Source organism: Melozone crissalis, unplaced genomic scaffold, assembly GCF_028551555.1.
Source record: "Melozone crissalis strain CALT ecotype California unplaced genomic scaffold, PUWL_Pcris_2 ptg000005l_1, whole genome shotgun sequence".
Lineage (NCBI taxonomy): Eukaryota > Metazoa > Chordata > Aves > Passeriformes > Passerellidae > Melozone > Melozone crissalis.
The window spans coordinates 62,928,015-62,943,196 of record NW_026535783.1 but is presented as its reverse complement, the minus strand read 5'-3'; the positions used below and the strand labels follow the sequence as shown (position 1 = coordinate 62,943,196).

General features: G+C 37.9%; 1 protein-coding gene across 1 annotated transcript in view; it reads left to right on the top strand.

Moving 5' to 3' along the window:
• Window positions 1-13,315, top strand: part of YTHDC2 (YTH N6-methyladenosine RNA binding protein C2) — a 29,102-nt gene extending 15,787 nt beyond the window's left edge. Inside the window, exons 17-30 of the mRNA XM_054285108.1 lie at window positions 598-680; window positions 1,612-1,717; window positions 1,854-1,973; window positions 2,318-2,590; window positions 3,094-3,220; window positions 3,692-3,897; window positions 4,580-4,775; window positions 5,896-6,005; window positions 7,444-7,733; window positions 8,134-8,311; window positions 9,294-9,497; window positions 11,294-11,476; window positions 12,578-12,677; window positions 12,839-13,315. Coding sequence (XP_054141083.1) covers window positions 598-680; window positions 1,612-1,717; window positions 1,854-1,973; window positions 2,318-2,590; window positions 3,094-3,220; window positions 3,692-3,897; window positions 4,580-4,775; window positions 5,896-6,005; window positions 7,444-7,733; window positions 8,134-8,311; window positions 9,294-9,497; window positions 11,294-11,476; window positions 12,578-12,667 — 2,166 coding nt within the window. The 3' untranslated portion in view covers window positions 12,668-12,677; window positions 12,839-13,315. The remainder of the gene's footprint in view (window positions 1-597; window positions 681-1,611; window positions 1,718-1,853; window positions 1,974-2,317; window positions 2,591-3,093; window positions 3,221-3,691; window positions 3,898-4,579; window positions 4,776-5,895; window positions 6,006-7,443; window positions 7,734-8,133; window positions 8,312-9,293; window positions 9,498-11,293; window positions 11,477-12,577; window positions 12,678-12,838) is intronic.
• The last annotated feature ends 1,867 nt before the right edge of the window (window positions 13,316-15,182 follow it).

Sequence of the window (15,182 nt, the reverse complement as noted above, 5' to 3'; positions counted from 1 at the left end):
CCTGCTATTGTATCAAGTCCAAAAATAATCCATTAAGTTTTTAAGCAGGTTTTTGGTGTGTTCAGTGCCCATTCCTAATTACTTTTTCAAGAAAAGTGAGATCACATAATGAGGCAATTTAAGACCTAGTGTATGGCTTTGAAAATGAAATTGGATTTCATAGGCGACATACATTCCAAATTTTTGAAGTTCTTATAAAACAAACTTACTTTTGTAATTTTACATCAGTCTAAGAAAATAAGCAGGTAATTTTCAAGTGAGATAAAAAGGAAAACTTTATTCGGTATAATAATGTATTTTTACTTGCTTTATTGTATCTCAGAACACAGATCTGACATACTTTTTACTGACTTGCAGTTACCTGTTGACTAGAAAATGTGTATTTCAAAAACTGTGTAGCACTAAGGTACTGCAAGGGAGATACCATCATAAATTCACTTGAAACTGAGAAGATGCCTTTGTGCCAGAAGTTGCTGTGTATATATTACTGTTTCATACTTTTTAGAAAACTTCTGTTGGTAATCTAAATAACTAGTAACTTTTATTTCATGTACCCCGTTGAGTTTTCAGTTTATATTCCTTTCTTTGTTTTTCTAGAAGTCTTTTGATGCATTGAGCCGTGTTACAATGCTAAAAATGGGGTGGATTTCAAAAGCCAGTGCTATCCAGAGAAAGGGCAGGTAATAAATGCCTCATTCTGGTTTCCATTTTGCAGATATCCACAGTCCTTTATGTTTAGAATATAGCATACAACATAGTAACTGTTTCTAGCCTAGTCCAGTGTTGTGTTGGATAATGGCCAACACTTGTTCTCTGCAGGTGAGTACTGGTCAGTATGTATTTCCTTGGAATAATTTCCCAAGTTGTAGGAAATTGATGTTCAGGCATTTCCTGAAGGTGTAGGTTGTTTTCCCTTATTATGTTGTTCTCCTTCCTCTTTCTCCCATGTAGCACCACCAGTCACAGTGTCCATTAGGGTGTTTTCACATCTTGTCTGTGGACAGAGGACTGACTGCCTATATCACTTTCTCCACGCTATCTATGACATATCTAGGCCATGATTATATTCTTCCCAACACTGTGGGTGAGGGCTCAGAAGCTTATGTAGCAGCAAGTGCCTGTTTTATCAATCACATTGGCATTAAGCTGCACGTATACACATGCATGTATATGAATGAGAGAATTTGCTGTCTCTCATTCACTCGCAAGTTATTTAACCTTTTTTCTACCTTTTACTTCAAAGGTCATCTCTGTTTAGGGGATGTGAGGAGAGGAAATGAAGTTTGCAACTGATTTCCTTACAACAAAGCATGATTGAGATTTGGACTGGTTTTACATTAGCAAAAAACCCACAGCACTTTACATTAGATAAATCTTGTTTTTCTTCCTCCAGATTTCTCAGTGTTGGGTAAAAATTTCAGTAAAAAATTGCCACACTCTCAAAAATAATCCATGATTGGAAGACTCTCACTTTGCATGTGACTTATAACACTTTCTTCATAGAAGTGCTTCTGCTTTTCCATTCTGAGTTTCTGTGTCTGTTTGTTGGCTTTTGGTTTTATTTTTAGAAAGAAACCTAATTTTCACAATTTCCCATATTTTATTTTCAAGGGCTGGGCGCTGTCAGCCTGGAGTCTGTTTTCGTCTCTTCAGCAGGCTGCGATTTCAGAATATGTTGGAATTTCAGTCTCCAGAACTTCTCAGAATGCCGCTTCAGGTGCATGTTCAGTTAGAAATTATAACTTTAAAAAATCTAATGTCATCAAACCATACTATTAATTGCAACAAATCATGTGTTTGGGGATTGTTTCCAAATCTTGGTGATCATTTTTGTTCTGCCTTTTAACTTGCAGGAGATTTGTTTGTATACAAAACTTCTGGCTCCAATTAATTGTCCAATTGTAGACTTTCTCATGAAAGCTCCTGATCCTCCGCCTGCTGTAACTGTGAGAAATGCTGTGCATATGCTTAAGGTCAGAAAAGGAATAGATTTAGATGGTAATTGTGTTTGATTCCAAATTTGTGGTGTAGCAGTCTATCTTGCTGACTTCAGTTTGTACTGAAGCTGTTTTTAATTACTTAAGGATGTTCTGAATTTTTGTTGATTGTTTGTTTTCATTTTGTGTGTGGGGATGTGTTTTTCCATGTCAAGGAAAGAGAATGCTTCAAAGTCTCGTCTCTGTTAATAGTTTGACTTGCTTTATTAGTGTTTGGAAACAAGACTAGTTAATGTCCATTCACATCTTCTCTGCTTTCATTGTAAATTGATTTTGTCCACTGTACCCCGCCCCCTCTCTGTTTGTTTGTTTATAAACAGACCATAGATGCCATGGACCCTTGGGAAGATCTTACTGAGCTTGGTTATCACCTCACTGAATTACCTGTAGAGCCACACCTTGGTAAAATGGTGTTGTATGCTGTAGTTCTGAAGTGCCTGGATCCTGTTCTGACCATTGCCTGTGCTCTTGCCTGCCAAGACCCTTTTGTGCTGCCCACGCTGGCCTCCCAGAAGCGTGCGGCCATGCTGTGCAGGAAGCGTTTTGCTGCCGGGACGTTCAGTGACCACATGGCCCTGCTCAGGGCTTTCCAGGTAATACTTCATTTCAGAGAGGGCTAATCACAGTAGATCACCCAATCAAGGCAAATAATGTAGCACTCTACTTGGATGTAGAGTGGTGGACAGTGATTAAGTCCTTGGAGAAGACTTTATTTTTGCCTAGTGCCTTTGCTGTGTATTGGACTCATATATTTGTGAGGGAACACTTTTTGTAGTATGTTTGGTTGATATTTTCAAACCTTAGAAAATTCTGAATGTTGCAACAATGTGCCTCTTTACATCCTACTACACTGAACTTCAAATCATGATATTAATGTAATGGTCTTTATTTATTGTTTTAACTTGACATAATCATCATTGTAATGAACATGTAAGGAGAACCTAATTCTTGAACAGAAAAAAGGATCTGGTTTGATACATTTATTTTTAGAGGGGGTTTTGCATTCATTTTATTGACATAAATGTAATCTTTTATAAAAACGCAGTTTTTAGTTTTAGCCTATCAAGTTAATAGGCGAATGTAAAAACATTTTCAGGCATGGCAGAAGGCACGCAGTGATGGCTGGGAGAGAGCCTTCTGTGAAAAGAACTTCCTATCCCAAGCCACAATGGAAATCATTGTAGGAATGAGAACACAGTTGCTTGGCCAGCTTAGAGCCTCAGGTAAAGAACTTGGAAAATTTTTAATTAAATGTTTAATGTTTAAATGTTGTTTTAAAGTCAAGCATATAGAAATTGTAACAAAAATCATGTTCACTGGTGTAATTTTCCTTACTTAATTTGAAATGCAACTTTATGTACACATTCATGCAGGGTATGGTGTAGATGAGGAAGTATGGCTGATATAACTGAAAAACCCTCATTTCCACTTGTCACCGCATTTCATGTTTTAATAAATTATTCCCATAGGAAGTGTCTTTCTGTTGTAGAAAATAGTGATATTCTGTGTTAGTATGAAACCTCTTATCAGGAAGGATTTCAGTGTAGTGGTTTCTTCCTGGTGATGTTAAGGTTGGCAGTACAACAGGTTGAAAAATGCAATAAATAATTGTTTATTTCACCTTTAGTTTGTAACTCCTTTTGACAACCAAACACAAGCTAACATGGCGCTGTTTTGTCTTGTTTTTTTGTCAGGTTTTGTGAGAGCCAGAGGAGGAGCTGATATTAGAGATGTTAATACTAACTCTGAGAACTGGGCTGTAATTAAAGCTGCCTTAGTGGCTGGGATGTATCCCAATCTTGTGCATGTAGACAGAGAAAGCCTGGTGTTGACTGAACCAAAGGAGAAGAAAGTGCGATTTCATCCTACCTCTGTTCTTGGTCAGTCTCAGTATAAAAAGGTAAAATCACTTTAAATTCATAGTTCAAGAAAAAGAGCACTAAAATCTATCACATGTTTTAGAAATGTCTTTTTCTAGTTGTCAGTACTTTAAAAGCAGTATGGGCATTTAACACTACAGCTTTAGAAAATACTGTTCTACCCAGCTGATAGAATTGGAGCTGATTCATTTTTCCATTGTTTCAAGTAGTCCTTTCTCTAGATGGAACAAGGCAAAATGGCAAAAAAACCACCCCAGTTATAAGATTGTTTTAAAAATAGAATTATCTCTACTCTTAAAAGCAAGAAGTTCTTCTCTGAAACTTTTTTTTTAACATTTGTTTTTAAAGCAAAATATTTTATCATGGTAAGATAATTTGTGAATCTGGTTGAATTCTCTCACACTTTTTTTTGCATGTATATTTTTATATGTATATAATTATACGTGCATTTATTTCTCAAAAGATAGAATCGTGGAATGGTTTGGGTTGGAAGGGACCTTAAAGCTTATCTCATTCTAGCCCCTGCCACAGGCAGGGACACCTTTCACTCTTCCAGGTTGCTCAGAGCCTCACCCAGTCTGGCCTTGAACACTGTCAGGTTGAGGCATCCACAGTGTCTCTGGATAAAACGAGAAATATGTTAAAATTTACATTAATTACAGTAAACAGTGTAATAGCCTAGTCTTACCTGCTCTTGCACAGATTGCCCCAGCAAATGGACAAGCTGCAGCCATCCAGGCCCTCCCTACAGACTGGCTTATATATGATGAAATGACAAGAGCTCACAAGACAGCAAACATCAGGTGCTGCTCTGTTGTGACACCTGTCACCGTGTCCCTCTTCTGTGGACCAGCCAGGCTGCCAAGTAATGCCTTGCAGGCATCTTCATCCTTTCGAGGTACACTGGAGTCTGGATTTGGAATGTTTCCACTGGTATACATTAGTGTGTGACATGGAAAACTTATTTTTCAGTAATATTTAATACATAATGGCTGATTCTGAAAACAACAGTGTTATAATTCCTGTAGCTATTCAGGAATAGTTTGTAGGTTCTGTAATAAATCTTTCAGTTTTGGGATTCCTTACATTTTCAGGTCCATAAATTACACAGTTCTGGGAGTCTCAGAAACTACAGTATAGTTTCTAAGGAAAGAATGCAGCCACAATGTCTAATGATAATAATGATACTGAGATGTGTAGTATGTATGTTCTTTTTCTACAGACTACTTTATTTGATACATTGAACCAGATTATTCAAACTGAATAATTTAGAAATAATCGATGTGGTAAACAAGTCATGTTACTTCTAGCTGACACATGCATTTTCAAGATATGTTCCACTGATAATTTTTTATGTCAATTAACTGTACCATAAACTGTAAGTAATAGAGAATATATAGAAATTTTCTTTTTTTTTCTTATTTGAGTCCTGTTGAATTGGAAGCAAAAATAACTGCTGCTAGTTCTCATAGTTGGAATCAAACTAAAAGTCCAGCTTATTTCTGAAGCTTTCCTGTCTTGCTTTTAAACTGTTAACCTTAGAGTAGTGTTCATGCTGATTGAATTGCACTTCAGAAAAATAAGGATTCCTAATCAATAGCCATATGTATTATATGTATATTTTTTCCTTACTAAGTCTTTAAATCTGCTGTTTTACTAGGAAATAGAGCCACGTGTGCTTTTGCAAACAGCTTTAGGCGAAAGTTGGGTAGTGGCTTGTGAATACTGGTGAGGGTACATGAGTTGAGTCTGATCATATCAGTACAGGTTTTTACATAGTAGGACCTACAGCAGGTCTGGCTACTTGATTGCTGCTATCTGGAGTAAAGACTTTTCAGTGTGTTTGCAGAAAAGAAGAGGTAGTTTTACAAATGTTTACATTTTAAAGTCAATTTTAGAAGGGAAAATATTATTGCTGTTAATACAGTAGTGTTAGTTTCTTTGTATATAAGTAGAAATAATACTAATAATAATACTTTTGTCTAATACTAATAATAATACTTTTATCTTTAATTCAGGAGGAGGGGTATCTAATGATAGTAGTGACAGTGAAATGGAGGACAAAACAACTGCTAATCTGGCACTACTGAAGCTGGATGAATGGCTCCATCTCAAACTGGACCCTGAGGTAAGTAAGAAATCAGTCCTAGGTTTGCTTCATGTAGAAGAATTGTAAAAAGATATGAAAAGGTTTTTGTAACATTTGAGTAGCCAAGAATTTTCTCTAAGAATGTCATGGTCCATTTGGTCCCAAACTACATGCTCAGTGATTTAACCTTTACTTCATGAGCTCATCAAGAATTAAAGGGCTTCAATCCCCTTTGTCACAGAGGTGTCTGTCGCTTGAACTTGTGTATTCAACATCCAAGTTGCAATGTTTCATAACCTATCACCCATACCTTTCAATTATTTTACCTGTGAGCAAAAGGAAAGAAAATAATTAGTCATTTAAGTCAACAGTCAGAGTGCTCGTTCTTCCTCCATCTTGGTGTGGGTGTCCTGTCTATCACACGAGGGAGCAGGAAAGCCTCAGCAGTGCAGATGATGTTGGATCTCCTTCAAAAACTTTCTGGGCTGTATGATGTTTTATATGTCTGAGCTTGGCAGTTTTGTCCCTTTCCACAAGTCAGCAGATTCTGAAAAGACTGCCAGACAAAAGATAATGGCTGCAAGGGACAGCAAACTGCAGGTGACAGTGGCTGCATAAGGGTCCTTCTGCTGCTTCTGGCCTCCTGTCCTGCCTGCATGGTGCTCCATCAGGCTATAGCAGGAGCTGGGATCGCCAGAATCTGAGCAGGAGCTGAGAAAACAGTCACATTGGCATATTGCGTCCTTCTTTCTGAGCAAGAGTAACCAAAATCAGATCAAAAAAGGAGCACTTGAAGCTGGAGTTGCTGAAAGAAAGTTGCCATCAGATTTTGGAAGGATAAATATAAACCTCTTTGAAATTGAAGTCTTTATGTCATTGAGGAGCTGTGGCTATGGGAGGAGTAGTTTATGGGTCATGAAACACAATTTCACCAGCTCTAATAATAATACTGTCTTTCCTAGACATGTCCAAAAGAGTGATTTTTTTAAAATTTATTTTAATGGAAGCATTTCTGATAACGTGGGAATTAGACTATAGTCTTCTGAATTTAGTAATCACATTTGAGCAGATGTCTGTGTAAGAAAAATATCACTTAGAGCTCTTTTCCCTCCAGTATGACTAAAGAGTGCATGAGTGGAGACTGATTTGAGAGGAAGGGCATAAAGCATGAAAGGATTGGGTTTTCTCAAAAGATAAAAAGAAAAAAAAGTCTGTGGATTTACAGTACAAAGCTAAGTTTAGTACAGAGCTAAATGAAATGTTTTAGAAATTACTTTGCACCCAAGGAAAAGAAAGTAAATTAACATTTAGTTTAAATATGGATTATTCCCCTTCCCCAAGACCTTAGTCCTGCCTTTCATTTTGGGCCCTGTTTATATTAGAATGCCAGGTGCTGCCTGATAGGAAAAAGATAGGGTCCTCTTACCTGTCTAATCTAATTTTCATCAGTATTTAACAGAATTTGAACCCATTACAGGCTGCTGGGATGCTGTTGCAACTCAGGCAGAAGTGGCACAGTTTGTTCCTGCGTCGTATGCGAGCTCCTTCTAAACCGTGGTCTCAGGTTGATGAAACAACTGTAAGAGCAATTACAGCTGTTCTGAGTGCTGAAGAACAGTCTGCAGGTCTCCAGCAGCCTTCAGGAATTGGCCAGAGACCAAGACCTGTGACTTGTGAAGAACTTCCTTTGGCATCTACATGGAAATCCACCAACAGCAGAAAAAGCTCAACAGAAACGGAATTGTCTGACTCCTCTAATGCTGAAAAGTAAGATATTGAGGTCTCTGCTCACTGTAGGTTGCAAATTATGTATACAAGCATCACTTAAATTTCTGCTAGTAATAAGGAGGTGGAAATGGTGGAAATACAGTTCAAAGGTGTTATACTGTTATATGCTGCATTGTAATCCCATAAAGAAGTATTTCATACCTGGGCCTGCTTTTTTGAGAGAGCAGTCAGGAATATTGTCCATGAATTGCGATGTTTGAGAAGTAGCAGAAGAGGTTTAACAGTAGCATTAAAAAGCAATGCATGATCGGTATGGCTTTTTTAGTTAGGGTTTAATAGATTTTGTAGTTTCTGTAATACATGTGGTCATGCAGCAGGCTGACGGGTTGATGTAAATTGTTCAGTGACTGCTTGTGAAACTCAAGGTATGTCTTTTTAGGGTTTCAGTGAAATCTACATCTCCTGCACTCCACCAGCCAAAGAAGTACAAAGAAAAAGACATTTTGCTCTCCAAACGATCCTCAGATGACAGATCAGCTCAGTCCTCAGTGAAGCCTGCAGACAGCAGTAGCTATTCCAGCCCCAGTGCTAGTCCTTCTTCTCCAGTGTCTGGAAAGGTAGAGTTCTCTAACATATCACCCTGCTCTTCAAAAGTAATAGAATTCCTTGCTGATATCATTCTGCAATTAGGTATTTTACTGATAAATTAGGAACCTAACTTAACTTTTAATTTATAACAGCTGCGTAATACTTCCTTCTGGAACTTAAAGTCTGGACTAATTATCCTTGTTTCACTAGTTTAATACAGTAAAAATAATTTGTCATCTGCTGAGGTAAAGCTTTCCAAATTAGAAAAAATGAGATTTAAAAAAACCCCCTTGTTCTAATGAATGTGTATTAGTTTTTTTCAACTAAATAAGTATATTATACAAACACTTCTGAAGTTTTTGGATTCTGCTTTTTTCTGTTTCTGTAATAGCATAATTGATACTGAATCTGTGTTATCTGCCTTACTATGACTGCTTGGGGTTTTTGTGATGGTTATTTTAACAAAGCACACATTTTAAATGAGATTGTTGTCATAGTTGTCCCTATATACTTGAATAGTAGACTGCAGTAACACTAAAGAGATCATTGAGAGGAAACATGGACTTATTGGAGGATTTAGTAATTCCTCTTGAATCTTTCAGCTTTTAAATTAAGACAGTGTAAAAGGAAGAAAACATGTTTTCTGAATGTAGAAATACAAGTAGTGCTGTAGGCTGCAATCTTGGATGATTAATTTTGGTGTCATCTCAAGGTGTGTCAGACTTAAACCAATTATAATTAATACTAGACTTTTTAATCCTGTTCTGCTTTACTTGCTTTCTGCCCCTCATGGATTAATTATTATTTTGAAAAGTGCTTTAAAAATGTAAAATAGATTTGAAATACATTTCAAAGCCATTTTGGACAGGACCAGCCGATAGATTTTATGTTTCTTCTAGAACCTGGAGGAGGAAGGGAGGAGCACAGTCAAGGGATTTCTGTCCTTGTGTGTGAAACTTCAGAAATAAAGCCTGGTTTATTGTACTTAATAATTTAATTTATTTCTTCCAGGGTTGCAAATCTCCTTCACCAAGACAAAATATGCCAGTTCGATACTTTATAATGAAAAGTAGCAACTTGCAAAACATTGATATTTCTCAACAGAAGGGAATATGGTCCACTACACCAAGTAATGAACGGAAACTGAATGGAGCCTTTTGGGAGAGCAGTGTGGTTTACTTAATATTTTCTGTTCAAGGGTCTGGATGCTTTCAGGTGGGTCTTAATCTTAAACTAGCTGTTAGCAGTGGTTGATGGTTTAGGAGGATGCCGCAAATGACTGTGTGTGGTGTGGACAGCTTTGCTTATGGCTTCTGACTTTCTGAGAAGCAGAGCAATGTGCAAACGTCTGTGCTTGCTGAAGAAAGAGTATTTCAAAGCTGCAATGGAATTTTCTCCAAACATCATGAGTAAGAAAAATATTTGTACCGTACATTAATCCTCTAAAACAACAACCACCAGAAACAAAAATCCTAACAAAGTAGGGGATTGCTACTGTTTGCATGCAAAAAATGTGTATTGTAAGTGAGCAAGCACTTACTGTCAAGTCACAGCTCTCTAAAGCCAAGAAACTCGCACATTTCTTTATTATAATTCTGATTAAAACTGGTTTTATTCACTTCCAATTAGGAAGCTGGCCATGATTCTTGCAGAGCTCTGTCTTGACTTCATATTCAGTGAGATATTTGTCGACAGTTTTTTGGTCAAATCTGTGGTCAATTTGAAGTAAAAACTTGACCTGGTAATGCAAAGTTGCAGGTTAGCTGTGATTCAGCTAAATTCAGTTGTTCCAGGTAAAGAAATTTCAATTTACTTCTTCATATAAGTTAGTTACAAAAGTCAGCTGAAATTAAAATCTAATGAACCAACCAAAACACAGCTGTCTTGGCAATACCACTGAAGCACTGCTGTGACATATTATATATGATGGTTTGGCAAATGCAGATACTGGAAAGTAATTTTCAGCAAGTCAGTTGACACTGAAAATGGGCCGTTGCACTGGTCCTCTCAGACAAGAAAGTGGGGAAGAGAAGACACCCTCAAGTCAGGAGTGTAGGTGGTTGACCTTGCCCTTTCCTTCCAGTTTTGACAGTGCACCGCACCCTCATGGGAATGTGAGATTAACTTCCCTATTAATCTTCTCTTGTCCCAACTATCTCTTTCTATTCTATTCTATGTTTATTTTTTCCTCTGTTCCTTTTATTAATTCTCATTTAAGTCTGGCTTGAGCTATCTAGGACTGCTTGTCTTACAACAGCAGTGTGTGCTGGTAATTTACTGAGCTGCATCTTTTGGACTGCTAAGTCCTAAATGGCATAAATACACCTGAATGGTGTATTGATATGTTGTGTGGGGGGTTGTGTTTACTTTCAGTTTGTTTGGTATGTGGGTAAATCAGGGTATCCTTAAGTAAGTTAGATGCTGTCTCAGGTTGGGGATTTAATTCATTTTCTTTTTGAATACTTGTTGTGTTGGAATTTCATCCGGCTTCACTAAAGCAGGAAATAAAAGCAACTTTGACTTCTTTCTTTGAAGAACAGCTACAATCTCCTAATTCTGTGTGAAAGTTAACATAGAGGGAGCATGAGAAGGAACAAATGGATTTCTGCAAAAATTACCTAAAAGTAACAAACAAGATGAATATCTAATGGACTGTTCTATAGTAGAATATTAATCTCAACTTCCTTCTTCTTCAGGTGGTTATGCAACAGCTTTTTAATCTGTTACAAAGCTCATAAAACCTTTAGTGATAATTTTGTCATTGAGAGACATTCCTTATGGTCAAATATGGTCAAACCCTGCAAGGCATATTTGAAGTGGAAAAAGAAGTGATTCTTCTAACTTTCTGGATGTAAACATTTTGGAAGCTCTAGCTTCGTGGTGGAGAATGTGTGAATCACTTTGAAATTACTTCGAAAGTTTCATAGGAAGTTTGGTTATTTATCTCATTCCACCATAGACTGATATGGCCTCATTATGTTTGTTCTTTCATATTTCAATTTTTGTCCCAGGGTTTTGCTAGAATGGGTTCAGCGATTGGGTGTGAGAAAAGTCAAGACTGGGGATCTGCTGGTTTTGGAGGTGTATTTAAGGTGGACTGGATCCGAAAAGAAAGCATTCCTTTTCAGTTTGCACACCATTTGCTCAACCCATGGAATGACAGTAAGAAAGTACAGATAAGTAGGGATGGCCAGGTAATGTTACTCTCTTCTGAAGTTTTCTTTATTTGGTTGAATGTATTTGGTGTATTTTTTATTAGCTTGTTCAGCCTTGACATTTATCTCCACTTGTTTGTGTATCTGCTGATCTGAATTCACAGTTCATTAGTGTATTGTACCTTCAGCTAATGCAGAATTACTGCTGAAGTAATGGAAACTTTTGATAAAATCAAAAGTTTCTTGCTTATGTGTTAAAAAATTTATTTAAAGGTGGATGCTTCCAAGAAGAAGTTGTTTGGTTTGATTTTTAGTTTGTAATTTAGTTCTGGAGGTTTGTTCCCTATTTGCTTGAGATGTGTTCTCTTAGATAGTCTGTTACACCCAAATAACTGTTCAAAATTATTAATTTTTTTCTGTAAAGCCTGAAGAGAATTCTGAGGTTTAAGGCAGAGTGAAGCTTAGGACAGTTCTTGTACTTTTTACAGCTCTAAAAATGCAACTAGAAAAAGCCAAAGAATTGGTACAAAATTTCTGTGTGGCAGTTTCTGCCCTCTCCCCATCCCCTCCCTGAACATCTCCTTAAGGATTCAAGAGCTAAAGTTTTTGTTTTACTTTCTCTCCTTCACATCCTCTCTCCAGCTGTAAGAAACTGGAGGAAAGGAGAAGTACAAGGAAAGGATGGCCACTGTATTTCCTGTGACCTCTGTTTCCATATTCTTCACCACACTTGATGGAATTCAACTTAAAAGATGTGGAAAATAATGATCTCTAGTTAGCAAGTGACTGATCTGTGGGAGGTACAAAGTGTCTGGTGCATCTGTTCTTGTGTATGGTGGTAGGGTGTTCACTGGGAATTGTCTTTGTGAGAACTGACAATTCACTGTCAGTGAAAACACCCCAAACAGCCTGTAGGCCAGGATGGCTTGTGAAAGTTTTTACCTCTTGCTCAGCCCTAGTAAGAATAGCTTGCTTTGCTGCGAGTTCTAATGTTTGTCCCAATAGCAAAAGAGATGAGCTCTTCCAGAAGGGTTGAAAGCAATAACCAGCAACGTCATCTAACAATTCAGTAATAAATAGTTTCTATGTGCTCAGTAGTAGCAGTGCAGGTAACTTCCCTGATTTCCTGATCATTTCTAGGAGCTGGAACCACAAGTTGGAGAGCAGTTGCTGCAGCTTTGGGACCGTATTCCATTGTCAGGAAAAAAACTGACTGAGCACACCAAGTAATGTGACAGAGGTAGTTTTCCATGCATTGCTTGCTGGTTTTGTGGTAGAAGAAGACCTATGCAGATACAGTGTATCGTCACAGTACTGTCTTTTCTTTATAGCTTGTGGAAGAGCAAGTACACTTGGTACTAAATATTCTATTCGTTTTGATTTTTTTCTCAGCTGGTTTAGGTTGTTGAAACGTCAGCCATGAGAACCAGCAGCGTATCTACAATAAAGATGAGGAAGAAGGTGACGCAACAGCCTCCTGACATTCTTCCTCATGCTGGGCAGCTAGAAATGGAAAAATAAGAGGGAATTGCATTGTTTTCAGTGTTTACTTGCCAGCCTGTTTTTTGACTGAGTTGGTTTTTTTAGAGGAGTGTGCAGTTGATACTTGAAAATACAGTTAAGTTGAAAACAAAGTTTGAAACAAGGGACCTGATGTAAGTTGTCTGTGGGTTTAAGATAGCATAACAGACAGTTTAGGTATGCAGTTTACAGTTAAAGCTTACTCAACCCAGTAAAAGGTATGAGAATGTAAATGTTAATTAATCAGTCTTGCGGTTCGGTTAAAAAAAATACTAACTCCAAATATGCTGAAAGGCTCCTTAAGTGTACTTCCACATCCACAGTGCAAGAGAGCAGAATATATTCATACAAATAACTAAGCAGGTGGAAATGTTAATTTTTAATTTATTTAAAGATAATTTTAAAAATTTTGTTAATATTTATTTTATTTTGGTTTTGTTTTTATTTATTTATGTGTTTATTTATTGTTAAATTTAATTATTTTAAATTAATTTAATTTAAATGGAAAAGAAGGAGCATGAGACTTTTGAGATTGGGCGCGTCCACTGATGTTTCTAGTTTCAGTTACTTTTCACCTTTAAGACGTGACTCACCTTTGAGAAGCTGAAACAGTCTTTCAGAGGCCTGTGGCCAAGTGGTACTTCAGGCAGTGTTACAAGATTTGTATTTCTTTAAAAAACAATAAAAATCTTTAGCAGTACAATTTCCTTGATCATTTAACATTGTCTTCATGCTTTCTTTCAAGTTGTTTCTTTTTCTTCCACACCACTGTTATCTTGGTCTATTTGGCTTTTTCTTAGTCCTTAACGTACTGTACTGCAAGGCTGGTATAAATGGGTGTGATCACTGTCAGCAGTGTTTGTGGTCATTCTTAGGTTAAACGAAGATTTTTTTCTGCTTCTGAGCCTCCACCTGTTTCCTCTTGTCTGTTCAGGATATTACCCCATGCATTCATTTTGCATTCTGTGTGGTGACTTCCACACATGAGCCATCAGTTTGACCTTTGCCAAGACTCACTGGGTGCCTGTAAGGCTGGTATGCCCAAGAAATAGTTTCTCAAGACAGTGCATAGAAGGGAGGCATGAGGCTCTTCCTGCCTTTTACAGTACTTCCAGGCCTGTGCCCATCCAGGAATGTGGGGCAGTACTGCCGTGTACAGATTTACAGGGCCTTGTGCACTCTAGAGACAGAACTGGTACAGAGAGGGAGCATGGGCGAGTGTAAAGTTTGGCTAACCAGCCGAATGGTACTTCTACAGCTTGATGGTAAAAAGAAGAGTCCAGCCATAGCATTTGCATTCCACAAGGCCACTGGCCAGCATAGGTCGCTTGTGTGGAGAAGAGATTGTACCCTGCTGCCTGACAGATGTGGTCATGTAAGTCTGTATGCTCAGATGTTAGATGCAGCCCAGTCGTGGTGGATTGTGTAATATTATTATCACCCAAATAACTGTACTACTGACCTGTATTTTCTCATGCACTGCATTTAGATGTGGAGTGATTGTCCCTTAAGCTGTTGGTCTGGTGTCTGTAACCATCTACTTTTAGCAGGGCTGCCTAAAGCCCTTACATTCTGGTAGCAGAAGTGGATTGCCACTTTCTGTGATGATTCCAACAATATCATCAGCCTCCAGAAGAATTCCAGCCCTACCGCATAATTTTTAGAGACACCTGACCTGCCTGATCATGACTGAGTGTGATCATCATACCTGATCTGAAAACTAAAGCAGAGTGAAGGGCAAGGAGCTGAATCTATCTGAAAAATAGCAAGGCAGCAGCGGCCAGCAATTCAACAGAATCCTTGCATTGATGACAATAAATGGGAGAAATGGCCCGTCACCATCTCCTCAGCAACAGTAAAAATTCCACTTTGGAGATTGTTCTGCCTTAAATGACACACTAAAATGCTAAGGAAATTAACACAGAGCCATCCCACACTTGAGAGACAGGAGAGTTGCCAGGTCCTGTTCCTTGCTGCAGACAAGACCGTGGCATCATGGAAATGTCTAACCTTGTAAAATAATAATTCAGGCCTTGCTGCTTTGGCTAGTACAGCTAACAGCTAGCCTGATAAGTTCCCTTGAGAAAGGAATTTTAACAGTGAGTTTATGTATCCGTTTGCATATCAGTCTGTTCTTGTGGGAAAACAATTTGCACCTTGAGGAGGAAGATTCTACCTGTGTGAAAGACTGTTGTGGTTTGAGAGGAAGTAGGTTTTCTGGGAT